General features: G+C 47.6%; 1 protein-coding gene and 1 pseudogene across 2 annotated transcripts in view; both read right to left on the bottom strand.

Moving 5' to 3' along the window:
- LOC144115050 (nose resistant to fluoxetine protein 6-like) overlaps positions 1 to 19669 on the bottom strand; it is a 53418-nt gene that overhangs the window by 22966 nt on the left and 10783 nt on the right. Inside the window, exons 3-14 of the mRNA XM_077649180.1 lie at positions 18183 to 18300; positions 15850 to 15937; positions 15659 to 15753; positions 12980 to 13156; positions 12105 to 12198; positions 11932 to 12033; positions 11007 to 11172; positions 10789 to 10871; positions 10110 to 10232; positions 9272 to 9392; positions 8198 to 8384; positions 7067 to 7209 (exon numbers count right to left, since the gene is read on the bottom strand). Coding sequence (XP_077505306.1) covers positions 7067 to 7209; positions 8198 to 8384; positions 9272 to 9392; positions 10110 to 10232; positions 10789 to 10871; positions 11007 to 11172; positions 11932 to 12033; positions 12105 to 12198; positions 12980 to 13156; positions 15659 to 15753; positions 15850 to 15937; positions 18183 to 18300 — 1497 coding nt within the window. The remainder of the gene's footprint in view (positions 1 to 7066; positions 7210 to 8197; positions 8385 to 9271; positions 9393 to 10109; positions 10233 to 10788; positions 10872 to 11006; positions 11173 to 11931; positions 12034 to 12104; positions 12199 to 12979; positions 13157 to 15658; positions 15754 to 15849; positions 15938 to 18182; positions 18301 to 19669) is intronic.
- Positions 948 to 2467, bottom strand: LOC144097004 (dnaJ homolog subfamily B member 6 pseudogene; annotated as a pseudogene). Its single transcript, XR_013306887.1, has one exon. The product of XR_013306887.1 is annotated as a dnaJ homolog subfamily B member 6 pseudogene (transcript).

Genomic DNA, 19669 nt, shown 5'->3' with positions numbered 1-19669 from the left:
TTTGCTTGCGGTTAATGAAAAATTTTGCAGAAGCTGCTCTTATAATGGCCTGCCACTCTGCTTGAGTAAAATCATGGCAGTAAACATGGATACATGTTTCCCAGATTAGCTATTGGATTATGGCAGCACTCATTCATAACCTGGTTCAACTACACTGAAGTAGACAAAAGAAGACCAGATGCCAGCTTTGCCCTACTAGAGAGAAGTCAATGGAGGCACTTCCACTGAACCAAATCAAACTATGCTGCAAGAACATGCTGGTCCAGTAAAGCCCCATCACCAGAGGCAGCTGTTCATTGAGAATGTCACCACAGTGACTCACCGGTTATGGCGCTTGGCTGCTGAGCCAAAAGACGCAGGTTCGATCCTGGCCGCGGCAGTCGAATTTCGATGGAGGTGAAATTTTAAGAGGCCCATGCACTGTGCGATGTCGGTGCATGTTAAAGAACCCCAGGTTGTCGAAATTTCCACAGCCCTTCACTATGGCATTCCTCATAGCCTGAGCCGCTTTGGGATGTTAACCACCATAAACTAAACATTGAGAATATTGTTCCCATTTACTGCGCAAAGCTGCATTGTTGCCTTTTTGCCAAGAAAAAAAGGCAGAAATACGATCCAGAGCCATAAGAAGTGTTTGTCTGATGCTTCTGGTAGGTTAGAACAAATTTGGGGCTTCTAACGGCTTCTGTTTGCTCAAATGGAGCCTGTGATTTTGCTTCTGAACATGGTCAACAGGATGACTTCATGGTGTTCCCCCTGTTCTGCAGCTTGATAGAGTGACTTACTGAAACAGGTCACTGAGAATTTCCATACACAAAAGAATCTTATTGTGCCAATATTCTGCATGATCCGTTATCCATTTTAGGGGGGTAGGTAACTGGCAAGACATGACGTTTAGTTTTACAAGTTGCATGTCAGACTAGCATTGGCCAAGGGAAAGAACTGGCTTCCACAGACATGGTGGACATAGCATGTTCTTTTCTCAGCATCCACATATTTTCACAACTCACAGAAGAGTCATTTGTTGCTGGTAAGTCCTTTTGCTCATGCTGGAGGCACTTGTGCGAGGAATTTCACTGGAATGATTAGGTAGTTTTTCTGTGCCTTGACTTTTCGCGTCGAGAATTTCCTGAGGTCGTACAGCTCGTGCTCTCTGTAGTTTCCTTCTTCGATGTCTTTGACTTCCTTGCCTCTTTTTCCACCCTGAGGGCCTTGCTGGAACGGCTCTTGCTTTTGCCATTTTTACTTGAGATTCCCGAGGGAGCGCTGCAAGGAGCGGGAACGCTGTAGGCCATGTTGGCTTTGCCGCTCATCCTGGAACTGCTACCTCCGGGCATGTTGTTCCTGGAATGCGAAGGGTACTTTGAAGCCGAAGACGGCTGCGCTGCGCCGTAAGGCGAGGATGTGCATTCGTCTCTTCGCTGCTGTTGTTGGTGCTGCTGCTGCTGCGGCTGCTGCTGCTGCTGCTGCTGCTGCTGCTGCTGCTGCTGCTGCTGCTGCTGCTGTCTCTCTCTGGGGTACACAGGCGGCGGTTCTTCGGCTTCGTACCCGTCTTGCGTGGCGCCTTCGACAGTGCGTGACACGAGCTGTCCGTCCTCGTAGCAGAGTACAGTCTTCATTCCATCCTGGATGATAGTACGGGTCTCGATGCGTCTACCATTCACGTAGCGTACCGAGGTAACCTCCTGCGTCGGCATGCCTGCGTAACCTGATCCACTGCCCATGCCACCATTGGCTCCTTGCTGCCCGAATAGCAGGTCGTCCAGGTCGATGAGTAAGCCCGATCGGAAAATGCTGCCGAAGTTCTGCTGGTAAAACGGGAAGCCTCCTGTGAGCACGGTAGCTCCGCGCGGCCCGCCGCCCACATGAATGTTGCGGAAGAGGTCTCGAAATGGGTCCGACGAACCGAAGAACTCACGGAACAGCTCCTCGGGGTCACGAAAGGTGAACGCAAACGCAGTACCACCATTGTATCCTCCAGCGCCCCGGGAGCCAGCGCAGTCGTTGTGGCGGCCAGCCTCGAAGCCGCCAACACCGTACAGGTCGTACTGCCGCCTCTTGGATTCGTCTGACAGCACTTCGTATGCCTCGGAGATTTGCTTGAAGCGAGCTTCCGCTTCGGCCTTGTTGTCCGGGTTCTTGTCGGGATGCCACTTCAGTGCCAAGCGCCGGTAGGCGCGCCGGATGTCCTCCGGCGACGCGTTGCGCGGCACCTCGAGCAGACTGTAGTAGTCGCTGCCACTCATGGCTATGCTGGCCAGCGCCCGACCATACCCTCAGGACAGCAGAATTTTGGGAGGGCCCTGTTAAGGGACTTGGATTTTGGAAGGTATGCCAATGGCGCCCGGCGGCGGAGCTGTGCTACCGCTGGTGCTGCGTGCCCCCTGGTTCTCGTGCTCTGCGGCGGCTCGTGCCTGCCACACGAGCGGAAAAATACGATTTGCGTCGCATATTCTGGAGCCGGGGACCTGTGCTCCTGAAGCAAAACAACTCGCACGTTTTTCCGCTGCCGTTACAGTGTTACTGCTGTGCCAAGAACATAAAAGTGCCCGGCGCTTTATTCAATTTAACACCTACTGTTGGCCGTTAGGGCACCTAGCGGCGCTGCAAGCCGGCTAAAATTAGGGTGCCTCAATTTACCTCGATGCGCGCGCTCCTCGCGCCACCGTGCAGCGTGGAGCCAACCGCGTCGTGTACTATGGCGTCTGCCGTTTTCATGCCCACTCCGTAGGCAGCCAACAGGCGCCGCGCCGCTACATGTGGAGTCCATTGCGAAAAAAAGTGTGCCGGGTCGGGAAAATGAGATCACAAAATTAAGCACCGGCAGATATAAGGTCGTCAGTTTGACATTATATAATTTTATTTTCAATGTGAATTTGGCGACTTCCTTTATTATGGATTTTTAGCACTGCCAGGCAGCTGTACAGCCAATGGTTTAGGCAAAGGCTGATTCACATGCATGCAAGCGACTGAGCGAATTGGGCTAGCGAGCTTCGCGTCGCGGCGAAAAATTTCCAACTTGGAACCTCGATGGCCGCATTAGTCGTGCGGTCGTAGTTGCCGTAATTAAAGGGCCACAGAAAAGAGTGCTTGAGCTTGGCTTTAAAATGCTTGCATTATGTAGAGTATAGGCCACCGAGCGTCCATGCCGCATATGAAACCTCAAAAGTGACTGGGAAATTTACATTTTAAAAAATTCTCGCTTTCGCACCTCTGGGCCTTTGCGCGAAACATGTTATACGACGTCACGTCATGCAAGTGACGTCAGCAGCCGGGGGTTATCATTGGTTCACAGTGCCAAATTCTTTCAGACGTCACGCGCTACTACGGCTGCGGCACTCCGCGCACGCCGCAGGCGGCTGAGGTTGGGGGGGGGGAGCCGCCGACGTTTTGGCGCGCGAAAATTGACGAGAGGAGAGCGAAAGGAGCGAAGACGAGGAAGTTAAAAATTTGACTAAAAACTTGCTGGCGGATATTTTTGAATCAGTGTCCTTTAACATCCCAGATATGACGCAACTTTATTGAGAGCCCCTTTCTGATGCCTTTTAACGTATTTTTTGCACGACGGTGCTAAAGCTATTTATTCGCAGCTGTAAACCATCGTCTTTGGTAGCTGCCTCAAAGGCGCTTGGCTGCTGGTTGTATGATTAGCTTGATTAGAAAATAGCGCGCACACACTCAGCACAAGCGGTGGCCACGCAGCAGATGCTGTTTCCTAACGTTCTCCAGCCACCAGCTATCTAACCACATGCTATATGATGCTGCGCCGGGTACAAATAAATGCTGGTGATGTTAAAGTCTTCGCTCTGCTTACGGCTGAACACTTAAGGCACATGCACCTATTTGAAATAGCTATTTTAGCTGGCGCCTGAGCTGCAGCGAAAGTAACTCCTTTTTCCTGTGAAGTTACACTGCAGTCTTTGTGTAGTGCTAACAGCTTTTTAAGTGCGGCAAAATTAAGGTGGATTTTACGGCTGGTTTCAGATCAGAGAGACTGGCACACCTGACTCCTTATTTTGCCTTCAGGTTGCTTCTCGCTACCATCTATGCAACTCTTCACTGGTAGAGTAGTGAAATGTATAATATTTTGTATTTATACTAATAATCAGCGTGTATTTCATGACCATTCTTTGTGATTATTTTATTAAGTTCTTACACGCACCGTGTAAGCTTATTGCGTTTTTGTAGCGATTAATATCGCTTCCCTTTTTGCGTGTGATTTGTATTCACTCATATATTACTCATTATAAAATCTGTCTTTGCCTTACTCTTATTTTTAGCACTTGTATAAACGATGTGTGGTCATTACTGTTCAGCTCACGTTATATTGTGTCATATTTCTGACGTCATATTTTTGACAGCGGAGTGTTTTTCTTGTCACTGTGAATTTATTCCTTTATTTCTACACATAATCTTTAAAAAATGACTGCTTCCACAAATTCTGGAAATGTTCAACACCGTGAAATCTAGGTGCGCGCTTGCATAATGAAATACAAAACTTTTCACCTGGCTACGGCCCATGGCTTTTGCAGCAGGTGCGACTCAGTGGATAAACTCTAATCTAGGCTAGGTTGACAGTTGAAGCGTGGGCAGTGGACTGCGCACTCATTTTAAAATTGCAAGTGCCACTCTGTTACACCATATGTGGGAATATAACAACGGTCGCCTCTACTTTCTTTCACAAACATTTTTTCTTAGCCTCGTGTGGTACGCAAAGCGCTCTAAGCCTGCAAACGCAACTTTTCTATTCTGTCTAACCCGCTATGGCCTCTCATAAAGTTCTACTCTTCAACGGCCAAGTAAGCGTCAATTCATAGGCACTCAACATTCATCGCTTACCACTTAGGACAAAGCCCATAGAAGTTCTGTAAAATCACAGTACATTGACCGGAAGAGAAAATCAGGCTTAGAGTTCCCTGTACATAGCACCGCAGCGTCGTGCACGTTTTTTTTAAAGCGCAAGCAAAAACAAAAACAAAACGTGTGAAAGAGGGTGTCAAGGGCGGTGCATCGTTTATCCTTATGCACACGCTAGCCGGTATCCAACAAGCGATTAAGAGAAAATCATTGCGTTATCCAGAAAGAAACCAAAGTTACACACTCCCACATATACACAAAATGTCAAGATTACGTAAAGGATAAATCAGTGGCAATAGTACACGCCAATCAACCGCGAAGTTGACTTACGTGGAAATGGTATTACTTGCACCACACACACACACACACACACACACACACACACACACACACACACACACACACACACACACACACACACACACACACACACACACACACACACACACACACACACACACACACACACACACACACACACACACACACACACACACACACACACACACACACACACACACACACACACACACACACACACACACACACACACACACACACACACACACACACACACGCACACACACACACACACACACACACACACACACGCACACACACACACACACACACACACACACACACACACACACACACACACGACCCGATCGTGGGCTGCCGCTTGTCTCGATCGATTTTTACCTGCCAGAGTAGCTGTCTGTAGCCAGCACTTGAGAACTTAACGCATAGGCATTTTGCCCCAAAAGCGTTACGAGCGCGTCTCTCCCAACCTGCAGCGATGAAGCGTGGGGAGCGCAATGGCCGCCGCCGGTATGGAGGCGGCGTTGACCCCTTAAAAGAATGGGCTACTCCCTACGAGGGGGCGCGCGCATCGACGCACCCTATAGTTAAAAATCGTGGCAAACACCATCAGGCAGAGATGTGTATCCTTTTTTTTTTTTGCAGGAACACTCAAATGTGGTCGTCACAGATCAGCGACGTTGAGTTGCGCGCTCAGGCAAGACAAATGCTGGCATCGTATGCAGCAGGTTATGAATCTACAGCATCGACCGTACTGGAATAATAATTTTTTTTGGACAGTGAATGCTTTACTGGTTTGAACTATTTTAGAAAGCATTATCCGCCACAGCGGGAGCGGCTCTCGACGCGATCATTTAATTGGACCATTTAGTCCAGTGAGTTTAGGGGAATCCCCCAAGGTGGAGAAAATTTGTCCACCCACCCTAGTGCAGCCACACGGATACGAAGGAGAGCTACTCGGCTTTCTCAGAAACTTCGGAGATGAAGAGAAATTCGTCCTTGTCCGGGGATCGGAAGTTCTTTTAGAAGCCATTTTGGAAGCCCTCCGCTGCCTTCGGTCCTGCCCTACTGCCATCACCACCACGTGACAGTTCGAGAGTCGGAAGGGGGGGGGGGGGGTATCCGGAGAGAAAGCTTTCTTTTAAGGGACCCCCCCCCCCCCCTGTCAAACTAAACTTCCGGAGTCCCTGGTTATTCATTTGTTTGGGGACGAAAACAGTACCACGTTTACGCTTAACGCACAAATCGCGAAATTCAGCGACAGCCCGCGTGAACACTCAGTTTTTTAATCTTTCCCTCTCCCACCCATTCTTTACTACCATTCTTCACGGTACGGTCCAGGTTTCTGCCCAGTGTGAGACTACTACCACGCCTTTCCTTATGGCCACTGTTAATCAACCCTTACGCTGATGCGCACTCTTTGCGGCTTCGGCAAAGCGAGGACGACGCTCGTGTCTCGAGCTATGCTGTGGATCAAGTGTGACGCGCCACCAACGCGGACAGTGGGTATTGCTATTTGTGAGTTTTCCGCACTGCGCAGCGTGGCGTAAACCAGCGTCCGAGAGCCGTTTTGAAGCTTTTCGCAATGTCTTACGACCACGCGTTCCGCCCAGTGACGCAAAAGGTTGCGCGAAGCAACCAGGCGCGGTGCTATAGGAGTGGGCACGTGGTCACGGGTGGGCTTGTGCCCTCCTCCGCCCCTCCCATCTTCCGCTCGAAGACGACAAAAGTATAGCGCTAGGCGCGTACAGGGGGTGGTCACGTGATTGCGGACAGACTTTTCGCGTGTGTTTTGGAGAAGGACGGAGGACGTCGCAGACACAGCTCTGGCTGCAAAATTCAAGTTGGGTTTCTTTCCGAAAAGGAAGCCCAGCTGCTTTCGTCTTACCTGAAAGTACTCGTCCGTGTTGATGTATGTCCTCAAACGAAGCATCCGTGTCATGTAGAGCAACACGTGCAGCAGGTAGATCCCGTACGTCAGCCTCGATAGCGGCACAAAGAAACTCCACGAAAGAATCTTGTTGAGTAGACCTGTGCAGGGAGGAAGCAACACGCATAAGCTTGCTTTTTTTGCTTTTTTTGTCTTCTCGGATAAACATGTATGGTGCCAGTACGTACACAACAGAATATGGGTCATATTCGTCGTCAGGGGCCTTCTTAATATCGGCGATTTGTTAAAGAAGCGAACACTCCAAAGCGCAGAACATACACTGAATATAAATGTTAATTTTAGTGTCTACTTAGTATACGTTACCAAAGGGAACGGCTTTTGCTTCATTTTAATCGCACAAGGTCCTCATCAGAGGTCCTCAGTCCAGCAGTGAAAGCTTCACCAATATTTTCTTTAAGAGCTATACTGCTCTGCGGAGCGTGATTGATTTCCTAACAAGCGTGTTTTCTGCTTTTGTGAATACGGATGTTATCATAATATAAAAGCTAGAGGGCTAAATTTTATCTTTACGGATGTTTGCTGCTATGCATACACAGCGGCGGTAAACCTGTTTGTCCTGGCGCAACACATCTGAAGGCCTTGCTCATCAACCAGCAGCCATATAATTGAACATTGAACAAACTCTTCACGACCCAAATGCAGGATTTTTTTGTGGGATCGCTATGCCTATGAACAGCAATGTAAGTAGCAGGCAGAAAATAGAAACTATTAGCTGAGCGTTGACTGTACGCAGGGAGCAAGCTAGGGAGGGTGCCAGTCATGAGCAGACAGAATGACGGCGGCGACACGCTCGCCATTTCGCTCCCACCCAGTCCTTGATCACGGGCCTGGTATCTGGCAGCTTCCCTCGAAAGCAAATCTCTGAGCACTTCCGGCAGCAGTGGTAGTGATGGCGGCAAGAACTGTAAGACGCGGGCGCGGACATTTCGCCTCAAGTTGACGTGTCGAAATCACCTCGGCTAGAACTGAGCGGCGCCTCTGTAGAGTGCTGACACTTGAGCACGTATTTGAAACGAGACACCTCACAGGATATTACAGAACTGTGGGGACCAGGGCGCTTGTCCTGACCTCCTCGACTTGTGGCACAGGCGTACGACGGCCAGAAGAAAGCCAGGGCCCAGAGAAGCCGGTGGAATCCGCCGTAGAGGGCACCGGTCACTTCGTCAGGCAGGTGGCCCCGGTTCCAGGGAAATGAAGCGAACAAGACGCCGCAGGCCAGCGCCGAGGACACGATCCACAGGCCCATCTCGACGTTCTGAAATCGTACCGGTAGCGCGTCGGTTCGTATAAGTGCTCTGGCAAGTCATCTTTTGTCCTACTGTAATTCTCGAATATACGTTTCAGCGTTCTTTTTTTTTTGTTTCTTGCACGGATAAAGCGCTGATCCACGATAAGCTAGCTGGGCAGCCAAGGGCATTAATTTCTTCCGTAGAGGCAATCATAGTTCATGGCTATTAATGTTGCCACTGCTAGGCTGGCCTGCAGAGCTCTCACCCATTTGGTATGTTGCAAGTGTCTTGTGCACATCCTATGGATCCAAAGAGGAATTGTATACAAAGAAACTTTCGCAGGTTAGCCGCTATAGGTCTCGCACTAACATCACAAATGCGACAGTCATGCTGTATCTCTGGGCAGTTATCATTTTATCGGGACCGGAAACAGCCCCACTTCCATGGCATCATACAGCCGTTTTAGAGGGACTGTACATGGGTTGCTCATGACTGAGTCGCAGATAAATGCACAAGTGCACCGGATACTTTTTCACCCAGCTCATAGCACTGCTCCCGAGTTCCTTCATTGTTTAACAGGCTGTACGTTTTATTTCAGGTCGCACTAGGAGGCTTATGCGGGAAAATTAAAGTTCGGCTGCATCCATGTTTTGCTGCTCGTGAATGGACCTTTATTCTTGTCATTTGTTGGACGACAACGCTGTTTCGCGCTGCCTACGCAACAGCGGTGCTATATATGAAATGCAACGTATTATTTCTGTCATTTTGATGCTTCCAAGAACTGCGGCCAACCTTCCGCCTTCTGTGGCGACAGAGTTTCGCCGAGTTTCGGCCAAGTGCTGTTTTCGAGGCCGTGAACTTGTCATTGTACCGCCGCGTTTTGCTCGTCCCGAGAGGCTGCCGTGGAGCTTACCGGGCCCATGGTGACGTTTTTGTACTGCGCAGACACGTAGCCGCACATGACTCCGGCGATATATGCGGCAGCGTGAGTGAAAGGTCGGAAGTAGATCAGCTCCAGGGTGTCCTTCACTTTCCTGCGCGGTCAGAAGAGAAGAGTAAGAACTTGCTGATGTCATTGCACGAAGGCGAAAAAGAAGAATCGGTCAGTACGATCCCCCGGTGCCCCGGAGTAATATTACAAGACACAGGATGACAGTGCGGCCAATGCGGACTGAAGCCAGCAGCGGGAAAAATATGTATGTCCTCATATATCTATGCTCACTATGCTTCTATCGCGTATGCTAATGACCATCCTATAGTTGCAGGTGCCGCTCCAGGAAGCCCTATAAATTTTGAACATCTAGAATACCTTTGTGCTATGCCTTAGAGAGTGCTAGTTATTTTCTTTCAAACAGCAGCAAAGGAGGAGAGAGCATGCTAGGTGGAATGCATGCACCACGCGAAATGAAAGAGGGAAAGAAAATTTAGTTTGAAGTTTATAAAACGAAGTGACAAACCCTTCGCACAAGTGAACTATGCAGCACAGAAGAGGGTTTTATCGTGTAATAAATTTCAATTGAGAACGAAAAACAAAAGGAAGGCTTGATCGTGGTACGAAAGTTCGCTCTCGCATTTTTGGTGTTCAATAAGAAACTCATCTCTGATTTTGGTGAATGAGAATTCATATTTTTCCCTTCCTCACAATGAATCACGACAGCGGGCGCAGCAGGTGTCACGCAAACGCTGCAAACACATATGTAAGCAAGCAGATTCGCACGCACGCACTCAGAGAGAAAACATAAAGCGCTAACCTCATATCATTGGTGCCGCCGGTGAAAGCGTAGAACAAGTCCCACGAGTAGATTTGGACGCACGTCATGAGGCAGAAGACAGCAGCTGTTAGGGCTCCAACGATGGCTGCCGCTCTAGGTTGTCTGAAGTGGGTCAAGTGCCACGCACATTAACATGAACAGAGAACGACACAGATAAATAGAGCACTCTTGCTTGCGCGATGAAATTGTTGGAGGAGAGAATTACAAGAACGACAGTAATCAAATGAAAGTATATGCATTATGAAGGCGGGCGTTTTTCTACTACTTCTTATAGATATTCGACCGGCGAGGTCCGGAATCAAAGTAGCTAAGTCATTCACGTTCAGCAGCAGAACGCAAACGCGTAAAGCCACCACGGCAGGTCTGCTGCCGTTGTTTGCAAAACATGTTTGATATTGCAACAGAAACACTTCCACAAGTATTGCTAGTCATTTCACTGTCTTGTACACTTTGTCGGGAAAATATAATTCGCTTGAAGAATACAAAGGCCATGATGGTAATAGCACCAGCAGAAGCAAAAACCATAAAACCGTAAAATATTTCTGTGCGCTGTAGTCTTGTAACTTTGTTACGTTATAATTTTCTGTTGATTGCCATCCGAGTCTGAGTTGTAAAAATTATTGCTCGAGTATCGAGGCGACAAGACAAGCGCACTTACTTCAAAAACAGCAGCGCCAGAGGAAACGCGACGACCAGGAATATCTGTAGGTCTGCACTGATGTACCAGAGATGCTGCAAGCACTGGAAAGACACTTAAATGTTTTGTAAATGGGGAGCTATAGAATGCACGGGGCGATCGCAAATTAAGGGCTTGAAGTACAACATGTACAGCCGAAACGCAGGTCAGGCACGATAAAATGCTCAACATTGAAATACCACGTGCTCGGAGTCGTCGAAGTTGTTCGCCTGCAACACCACTGTCCACCACTTGTCGTAGCAGCCGAGGATGTACTGCTTGAACGCATCGTCTGCCGCCGGGCCTTGTCCAAACAGGGGCAGCAGGAAAGCCACGAGGATAAGTATGACGGCGGGAATTACCAACCTGGGTAGTAATGGGGGTCATGTACTCGGGCTGGTGGCAGAACAGAGGACTAAAGAGTGAAAAAAAAAAGAAAACTTGAGGGGACATTTAAGGTCTGCCTAAAGGGTATGACGCGACAGCGTTAATGAATTCCCGAATTCAGCGGCCTGGGGTCGTGTTCGCGTATACTTCGCAGACAAGGATACTGCCCCTTCTTTCACCCTCACATAACGCTTAACCTACCCTTAAGAGTACCACAATGCGAGATATCCTTCCCGACAGAGAAGGAGAGACTGCTTCTCTGTCGCCTAGGTTTGGCCTACATGCCCATATATGCGGAATTGGTCATTCTCTACTTAACATTCATAGATTCCCGGGAGTCCTCATACCACTCCTGGCGCAGTGGTGCAGCGGTTAAGCGATGCGCCACTGCCCCGGCAGGTGACAGTTTCAAACACAGCCGCCAGTGGGGCTTGTGAGACCCAGGTTGCTGTTTGGTTGCGCAGTTTGCTCACAATCCGGGGGCAGCTTGTGATGACGTTACAAGATCATGTGACCTAGGTGGGACGTGGGGCACCGAATCTTCCGCTCACAACGCCGATGGCGACGACACCGACTGCGCCGGATTTTCTGCAGAACGAAAGCCTTAACGCTATCGCGTTAAAAAAAAAGAAGGCAAGAAACACCTCTGAAGCCTCTCTCTCATTATTTGTAAGCACCCTGTGTTTTTCTCTAAATAATTGTGTCACAGCAGGGTGACCCCAGCAGAGCCATACGCACCTCGTATATCGTCGTAGCGAGCGCACAAAATAGACGACAAATATGCTTTTCTTTGCAACAGCCTCTTGAGATGACACTCCGGAAAAGGCCAGAACAAAGCCACTGTAACGAAAGAAATAGCCGGTATTAAAGCCTATGAAAATTAGTTCATTATGCGGAGTTGGAGAATATACCTTAGGAAGAAGAAAATCGTGACGCTGAGGAAGGCATTGGTGATGAATTGGAAAGTAATGTGCTCCGTCATATGAGCCATTGCGAACACGGCGTCTGAAGGAAAGAAAAAGGAATCAGGTAAAAGAAAAAAAAACGAACAAATAAAGAGTTTATATGAAGGTTCGAATAACTAGAACCCCTCGCGTCTTCAGGCTGTGTCGTGACAAAGTTTCAAGCGTAGAATAGTTAGCGCCAGCAAGGAAAATATCAGAGGCACTTTTTCGGCTCCACAGATAATTGTACTCATTATACATATTTTGTCAACTTATTAAAGGGCGTTATGAAGGGCAACTGTTCATTTTTATTCTGTTTTAACTGCAGTGCTTACATCAGTGAAGTGACAGGGCAACCTTGGAGGCGGGCTTGATGCTTTAAGGGGATATAAAGCGACCGTGATTTTTGCTCGGCGTAGAGTTCCAGTAACGCATCCAGTTTCTTGCTAAGTGTTTCAGGCGCTTTAATTTTATGTAGTTTATCCTCTACAACTACGAAAAAAGACAAGAATTCATTACTTGGACGTTACCCAGCGTTTTTTTTTTTAAATGAAACATTGTGCTTCGTTTTGAGTTCAAGCGCCGCAAAACGTGAAGGTTATAAAAGCAGCTGAGGCAGTAGACAAAGAAGTGAGAACAAAAAATGACGACGCTTCCCATTACCGTTAGAGTGTATGTTTACATGAATGATCCGGAGAATATAATTGCGTGATCTGCTTGTAATCTTACGCAGGTTGCCCCTTGTGCTGACCCCAGCGTCATCCATCATAGGGGAGTTATAATACAACATATGAAGACACAGTATCCAACATGCAAGAAGAACTGGCGAGCGAGAAACTCACGGAAATATCCCACCGGCAAAACGATGTAGGCATGTCCAAGCACTACCCAGAACATCATTATTACTTTCAAACCGCATACGAATTTCAGAGCCTCGTTTTGTTTTTTTACTTTCGTCCGCAAGAGGAACTTCGTGTTCGTTATTGCCGAGAAGACCAGCAGAAAACGCATCAGGACCCCTAAAAGGTGCAGGAGAAAAGGCCGACAAAAAAGAAAAAGTGTTGAAAAATGGTAAGTTTTCAATGGTGCCCATTTTCACATGACGGCTAAAATCGCGCTCAAGACAGTCGGTATAACGTTCTCTGATAAACAGTGTGTAGCGAAATACGTCATTAAAACATATTCTTGGCAGTAAAAAAAAAAAAAAGCCTCTACTTTTGATTAGTAGTAGGAAAGTTTATGTCATGTTAATGCGACTTGAGTGGAGCAAATTTCGGCAGTTCATTTATAGACAAGAAGCGCCTGGACAATTATAAGCGGAGCTGAAGCCTATTAGGACTATCCAGCTTACTAAAACAGAAGCAAAATTTGCTGTTCTTTCTTGTTATTTTTATCAGGTACTCAGCATAAATGTAGCCAGAACTTGAATACACCTAGCACTGTGCTGAAAAAAAAGAAAGCTAATATACTGTTGGCTGCCATTATTTTCCACGTACTCAGTGACAAAACTCTTCTGAAAAGCCAGCATTTTGCACCAAGCTTTTGGACTTCACTAGTCCGGAATTAATATGCTCGTCATTTCGCTAGGGGTGTGCGAATATTCGAAACTTTTGAATAGCGAATCGAATATCCTTCTATTCGATTATTCTAACGAATCAAATAGTGTATTTTCAAAAAATATTCGATACGAATCGAATATGTTGTTAACTTTTCGAATATTTTTCGTATAATGGCAGGAGGTTCGAATAACGCCCGCCGTATTCTTCTTCGACGAACGTTTCGTAAACGGCTCACATCGACAGCTGAGTTTACCCCTTCAGGTGGCGATGAGAGGAAACACCTTGTGGATGATGAAATCGGGGTTTCTTGATGACCCGGTGGTTCTAACTCGCAAACATTCACGTTACTCGAGGAAAGGAGAAGGTTAACTATTTATTTACAACATAAATAAAACCAGAAGAAACAAAGCAAATAGAAAACTATTTACATGACTAAACCGTTGATCAGACGAATTCAGCCCCCGTTCAACCCAGACCGCTTGTTTTTAAACCCTCTGTCTCCGCCCTTAGCGGGGACAGCAACCTATAAGATTACAAGCGACTCGACTCACCAATCAGTGGTCAGGGAAAGGAAAATAAGGTTTTCGCCAACTAATCACAATTTGGGAAAGAGTACTGATTAAACATTTGGGAAAGGAGAGGTTGAAATCAAATACACAAACAGCACGAACGCGACCGCCCTCTCCCACGGCACCCACGGCCCAGCCGTTACCACTTTCCTCTCTCTGTCGCACACACGACAAACATAAGCCGACGAAACGATCCCTGAAGTGTTTACATAACACACCGCAAGAGACGAACACAGTCGTTACGGGATCAGTGGGTTTCCGGTCACTCGGCTAATACTCAGCCGTATCTCGTGCGCCCCTGAAACCTCGTCAACCCTTTAACAACGAACATATGTCAACAGCTGTACATGGTTAGGCTTCTTAAGGCGGGCTATGCCCGTGACGGCGCGGAGTAAACAAGGACGTCCGCCGCAAGCAGGGAAGGCCGAGACGGGTCCCTTTGTTGGCGACTTCCGACCCCACTGGAGCGGCCTTCCTTGCGAACACAAGACCAACCAGTTCGCGGAAAGGTCAGCGAACTCCACACCGACGCCGCCCACCATCCTTCCGCGAAAAGTACGACGGAGATGAAGTGTTCAGCGCCACGACGCGGTCCATTTGAATGGTGGCGTTTATAATGCTTGTACATGGCCTCTAAGACTGGACGACGCGGCAGGGCTCAGGAAAATTAAGCAAAATTCCTTCCTTGATGCTCGATCTCAGATGCCATGGCTCATAAGTAAGTGCCACCAGTCTCACTTCCTGCGTTAGGGTTCCAATGCCGCCAGGTACCCACCGGTCTTCTACTGTGTACAAGGTTTCCTCCGGCCTGGTGCTCGGCTCTTCTGGGGCGAAATGCTTGGAAAAGGCGTATTTGACCAAAACAAGCAAATAGTAATTTTTTGCATTTATGACTTGATGGTCGTAGAGTTAATATATATTGTGACTTCGTGTTGCGACCCGTTAGTGGAGTTGCGTTTTTTAGCGGCTATAGCTCAGACTTTACAAGTTTTTAACTTTCGGCACCGTACATCAGTGCCACCACTGGCGCTTCAGTGTTTCGCACGATTGCTCGTTTTGTACGAATATTAGCACGAGTCAAATAGTGATAGGACTGAATCGAACGCGAATCGAATATTAGTACTAATATTCGCTACTTGTGCGAACATTAGTACTAATATTCGATTCTTGTTCGATTCAGTCCTATCACTATTTGATTCGTATTCGCTTCGGTTTTTAGCTACACTATTCATATCCGATTCAGTTTGGAAAAAGCACTATTCGCACACCCCCTACATTTCGGTAATGACTTGTCAGACCAACTGTTGTAATTCTTGAAAAACATGAACACCATTTTTACTTCCTACAATTATGCAAAAGGGAATGCAGGTCGAGAAAGGTGACACTTGCTTACCTGGTTTCAGCCTTGAAGCTTGGAGATCTGCTTGAGGCAACCATTCAAGTGTGGTTCCCACACCTACGAGCAGACCTAAAATACAGAGCACTGCTCTGTGACGCGTACGAAAAGTGTCTTAGCATGTCCTGTTTAGAAAGCAGTTTGACTATAGGCAAGTGCCAGGCGCTGCTACGATTTGTGTCACTTACATAGAAAACGCTTGGACAGGCGCGATTTCCTTCGCATTGTCGGTGCTGCAGGACGTCACTGTGGCGTTACCGCCGTAAACGTTTGCCACTGAAACGGAGGAGCCATGAGATTAGAAAAAGAAAAAAAAAGGCAGAGAGAGAGAGAGAGAGAGAGAGAGAGAGAGAGAGAGAGAGACATACATCAGTTTCATGATGGCATTGCAAACATCTAATTAGCGCTAGTTCATAACAAATGCGTCATACGAATAATCAGTACCTGCCGCGATGGCTCAGTGGCTATGACATTTGGCTCTTGAGCCCAAGGATATACCGTTAAGCGACGGCTGCATTTCGATGAAGGCTAACCATACCATATCAGACGGTACCATTCTAGATAGTCAGTAGAAGTGGGTGGGCGTATATCGGAACAAATCAATCACTGAAGAAGTTTCTGCTGATCGTCTCAACCAAAAACATATGCGGCCACGGACTGTTCCGATAAAGCAAATTTTGTAGAATCTCTAGGCGCAGTGCTCTTCGCATTTTGCACGCCTATACAGTTCGAACCTACAAACATGAAGCTGCCCCATCTGTCGGCAAGAACAAAATAAACTTGGTTTAATAGTTCAACATTACTGATGTATACTAATTCCATGATAAGCTGATGATGATGATGATCATAATGATAGATATAGAGGTGTCTCAACCCACGTCAACGACTCTTTCTCTCTCCGCACACTCTAAGCCGCCGCGGTGGCTCAATGGTTATGGCACTCGGCTGCTGACCTGAAAGATGCGGGTTAGATCTTGGCCGCGGCGGTCGCATTTCGGTAGAGGGGAAATGCTAGAGACCTCTGTTCTGTGCGAAGCCAGTTCACGTTAAGGAACCGCAGGTGGTCTAAATTATCCGGAGCCCTCTACTACGGCGTCCCTCATAGCCTGAGTCTCTTTGGGACGTTAAACCCCACAAACTTAGCTGCCCACACACACTCTCTCTCTCTCTCGGTGGCAGAGTAGGTTTTTTTTCTGTAGGAGGAGAGTAAGGTGGTTATCAGGAAAACAAAGGCGCAGTGTCTGCCCCACTCAAAGTGGACACTTGAACCATGCCTTAGGGAGGGGAATGAAGAGAGAGGAAGGAAAGAAATAGTCACAGTAGCGAAGATGCAGCCAAAGCTCCCTTACTCGACCCTCTACTCCCTGTATCGGGTAATGATTCTTCTCCCAATTCGTTTTTCCCCTTCTTTGTGCCATTGACAAGAGCTCAGCTATGACACCAAAGTCGATACTGACATTGCTGGCCCAGTCTTAATTAGCCTTTACGTCGCAAGCAGATGCTCCCGATGATAAATGGGCAAAGCGATGGATCGATAAAAGCATGTTTACAAAATGCGTCTCATGGAATTGTATTCAGGTACTTATCCTTTTCTCGATTAATTTTTTTTTTGTTCTTTGCGGTCAGGCAGCCCCTCTTTTGGTGTTGACATCAGACAGCGAAAATTGCTTTCTTGCTTATCCGTCAGCTGCCAACGGTAAGACAGCAAGAGAAGGAATCGGGACACGAATCGTTGCAAAATGCAGTCCTCGTAGTCACTTGATCAGCACTACAGCGGACTGGGCGCACTGATTGCGGTTCCCAGGTCCCCGGAGCTCCTCCGGGGTTTCAAAAAGTGGCGTGATCGTTCAAACAGCATGACATGCCTTAGCTTCAATGTCAGTCCACCGCGTTCTCCCCCTGCTGTTTTTACGTTGATTGCTTCTTCACATGTCACCGGCGCCTGTCCTCCTCACTGGATACCTACGCCTACGCTTCCCTGCGCGTCTCCTGCTTATGTTGCTCACCGGATATAGTATTACAGAATGCATTACAAAGAAACATCAGCGTGGATTCAACCCTGGAGTGGGGCCTCTAAGAAGCTAGCGCCCATGTACAAACCCTCTCGGAAGAAAGAAATGAAAGAACACGTGTCCTCTGTCGCTTTTCATGTCTGCTAACCTGCCTTATCGACCAGTCCGTCACCTCTGTCAGTTGAAACTTTCCTGGGTAAAGTTACTATGAAGCAATGCTGTCTTTGACAGATGTCATTGAAATAGTGAGTAAGGATGCTTACTGCTGAGACTATCACTGTCAAAATTAGCTTTTACAAACGCAGGTAAAGCAAATATTTTGTACAACCCGTTCTGTGGAACGCATGTGACGGAACATGACTCCGCTTCGTCTGTGCGAACGACAAGCGTTTCGACAGAACCCGACAGTAGTGGTACTGTTGCTCTCAAGACACGTTGTGCAGGTATAAAAAAACAGTTATCGGGTGAGAGTTTTCACGAGTGCACACGCCCTGGGTGCACGTTCTCACGTGAGCGGGTTATGAAGGTGAGGTCCTCCTTGGTGCAGAGTGAGGGCGAGCACAGGCCTCCGATGGTGTCGATGCCCTCCCGCTCCGGCGATGAGGCCGTCAGTGGATTCAAGCGACCCTGCGAAGCGAACCGCATCCTCAATTCAGTTCAATTTTATTCCTTAAAGGCCCCATTCAAGGGGTGTTACATAAGGGGAGGGTCTACAGTAAAGTATAGAAAAACAAATGGCAATGATTATTTACCACTGAAGATGATCAGTTACACAAACTTTAAAAGCAGATGGTGAAGCGATGGCGACGATGTCATAGGGTAGACCGTTCCAATCTGTAGCTGCTCGAAAAAAGAACGAGGATCTGAGCACGTGTACGGTGCTGTTCAACGTGACGCAGAAGGACACCCTAATCGGTGCTCTGTCAACTACGCAATATCATTACTTGGCGTTATATTCATATCAGCTTTCGGGGCATTATTTGGTAATCAGCAGAACTTGGTGTGGTACAACGTTGTACATGGCTAAAAGCAGCGCGGAAGAACACGGACGAAGAAACACAAGTGGCAGGACGGGCGTTAACTTTCAACTATTGGGACAAGCCAACACTCGGCATGTATAAGCACCGAGTGAACCACGTGTCAGCAGGCGAGCAGGCGCATCGCAAACAAGGCACAGACCAGCAGACCAGCATATCCTTTGCGCTGCCCAGATCAAGTTTTTGCTGCAAGTTGTAGCTCACCTAACGTCACGAAGCCAACTATTAGGTCTGACTTGCGTATATAAGCGTTTCATTTTTTTTTTTTCAGAACCTACCCGTAACTGCGCAAATAACCAACAAATGGAAATAAAATCAGCCTGGGAAGGTGAGCGGCGGAATCTTCGCGCTTTCGAAAGATTTTGTGGTCCATTGAAGGGCTGTGGGACTTTTATAGAACTTGTGCCTGTACGGCCGAAATATTTCAGTGAACTTTCTGCGATTCTCACTTGTGATCGCGAAGAGCAAAACAGGAGAGCGACCTCGCACAGAAATGTGTCGTTCTGCAGGACACAATGGAAACTACCTATCACCACCAAACCTGCAAAGTTACAAGGCATTGTGACAATGATTTTAAGACGAAAAGCGAGCAATGATGCACTTCTACGTAGGCCACCGCCTACGGGGTGAAATAATTACACTTTCTCTGTAAAACTCATTTGCAGTTTTTTCTGTAAGCAAAATTTTTTTAATATCAGGATTGCCTTAAAAAGCATTGCTAAATCCTTCTTGTGAGTGGTGTATTTTCAAAGCTCAAATAGAGGGTTAGGCGATTAGTATTCCACCGATTCCATCGTGGTCTACTTATTCACTATAGTAATATATACACCACAGGAGCGCAACCGCAAGGCAAGCTGCACGCGAAGAGCTACCAACGTACGCAACGAGCAGCCGAAGGAACACGCAGCAACCTTAGATACGATGCCTGTTGCCATTGGCATACTGAGTTTCTCATGACA

This window comes from Amblyomma americanum, chromosome 1 (assembly GCF_052857255.1).
Source record: "Amblyomma americanum isolate KBUSLIRL-KWMA chromosome 1, ASM5285725v1, whole genome shotgun sequence".
In the NCBI taxonomy this organism is placed as follows: Eukaryota; Metazoa; Arthropoda; class Arachnida; order Ixodida; family Ixodidae; genus Amblyomma; species Amblyomma americanum.
This window is presented reverse-complemented; position numbering and strand designations above follow the sequence as displayed.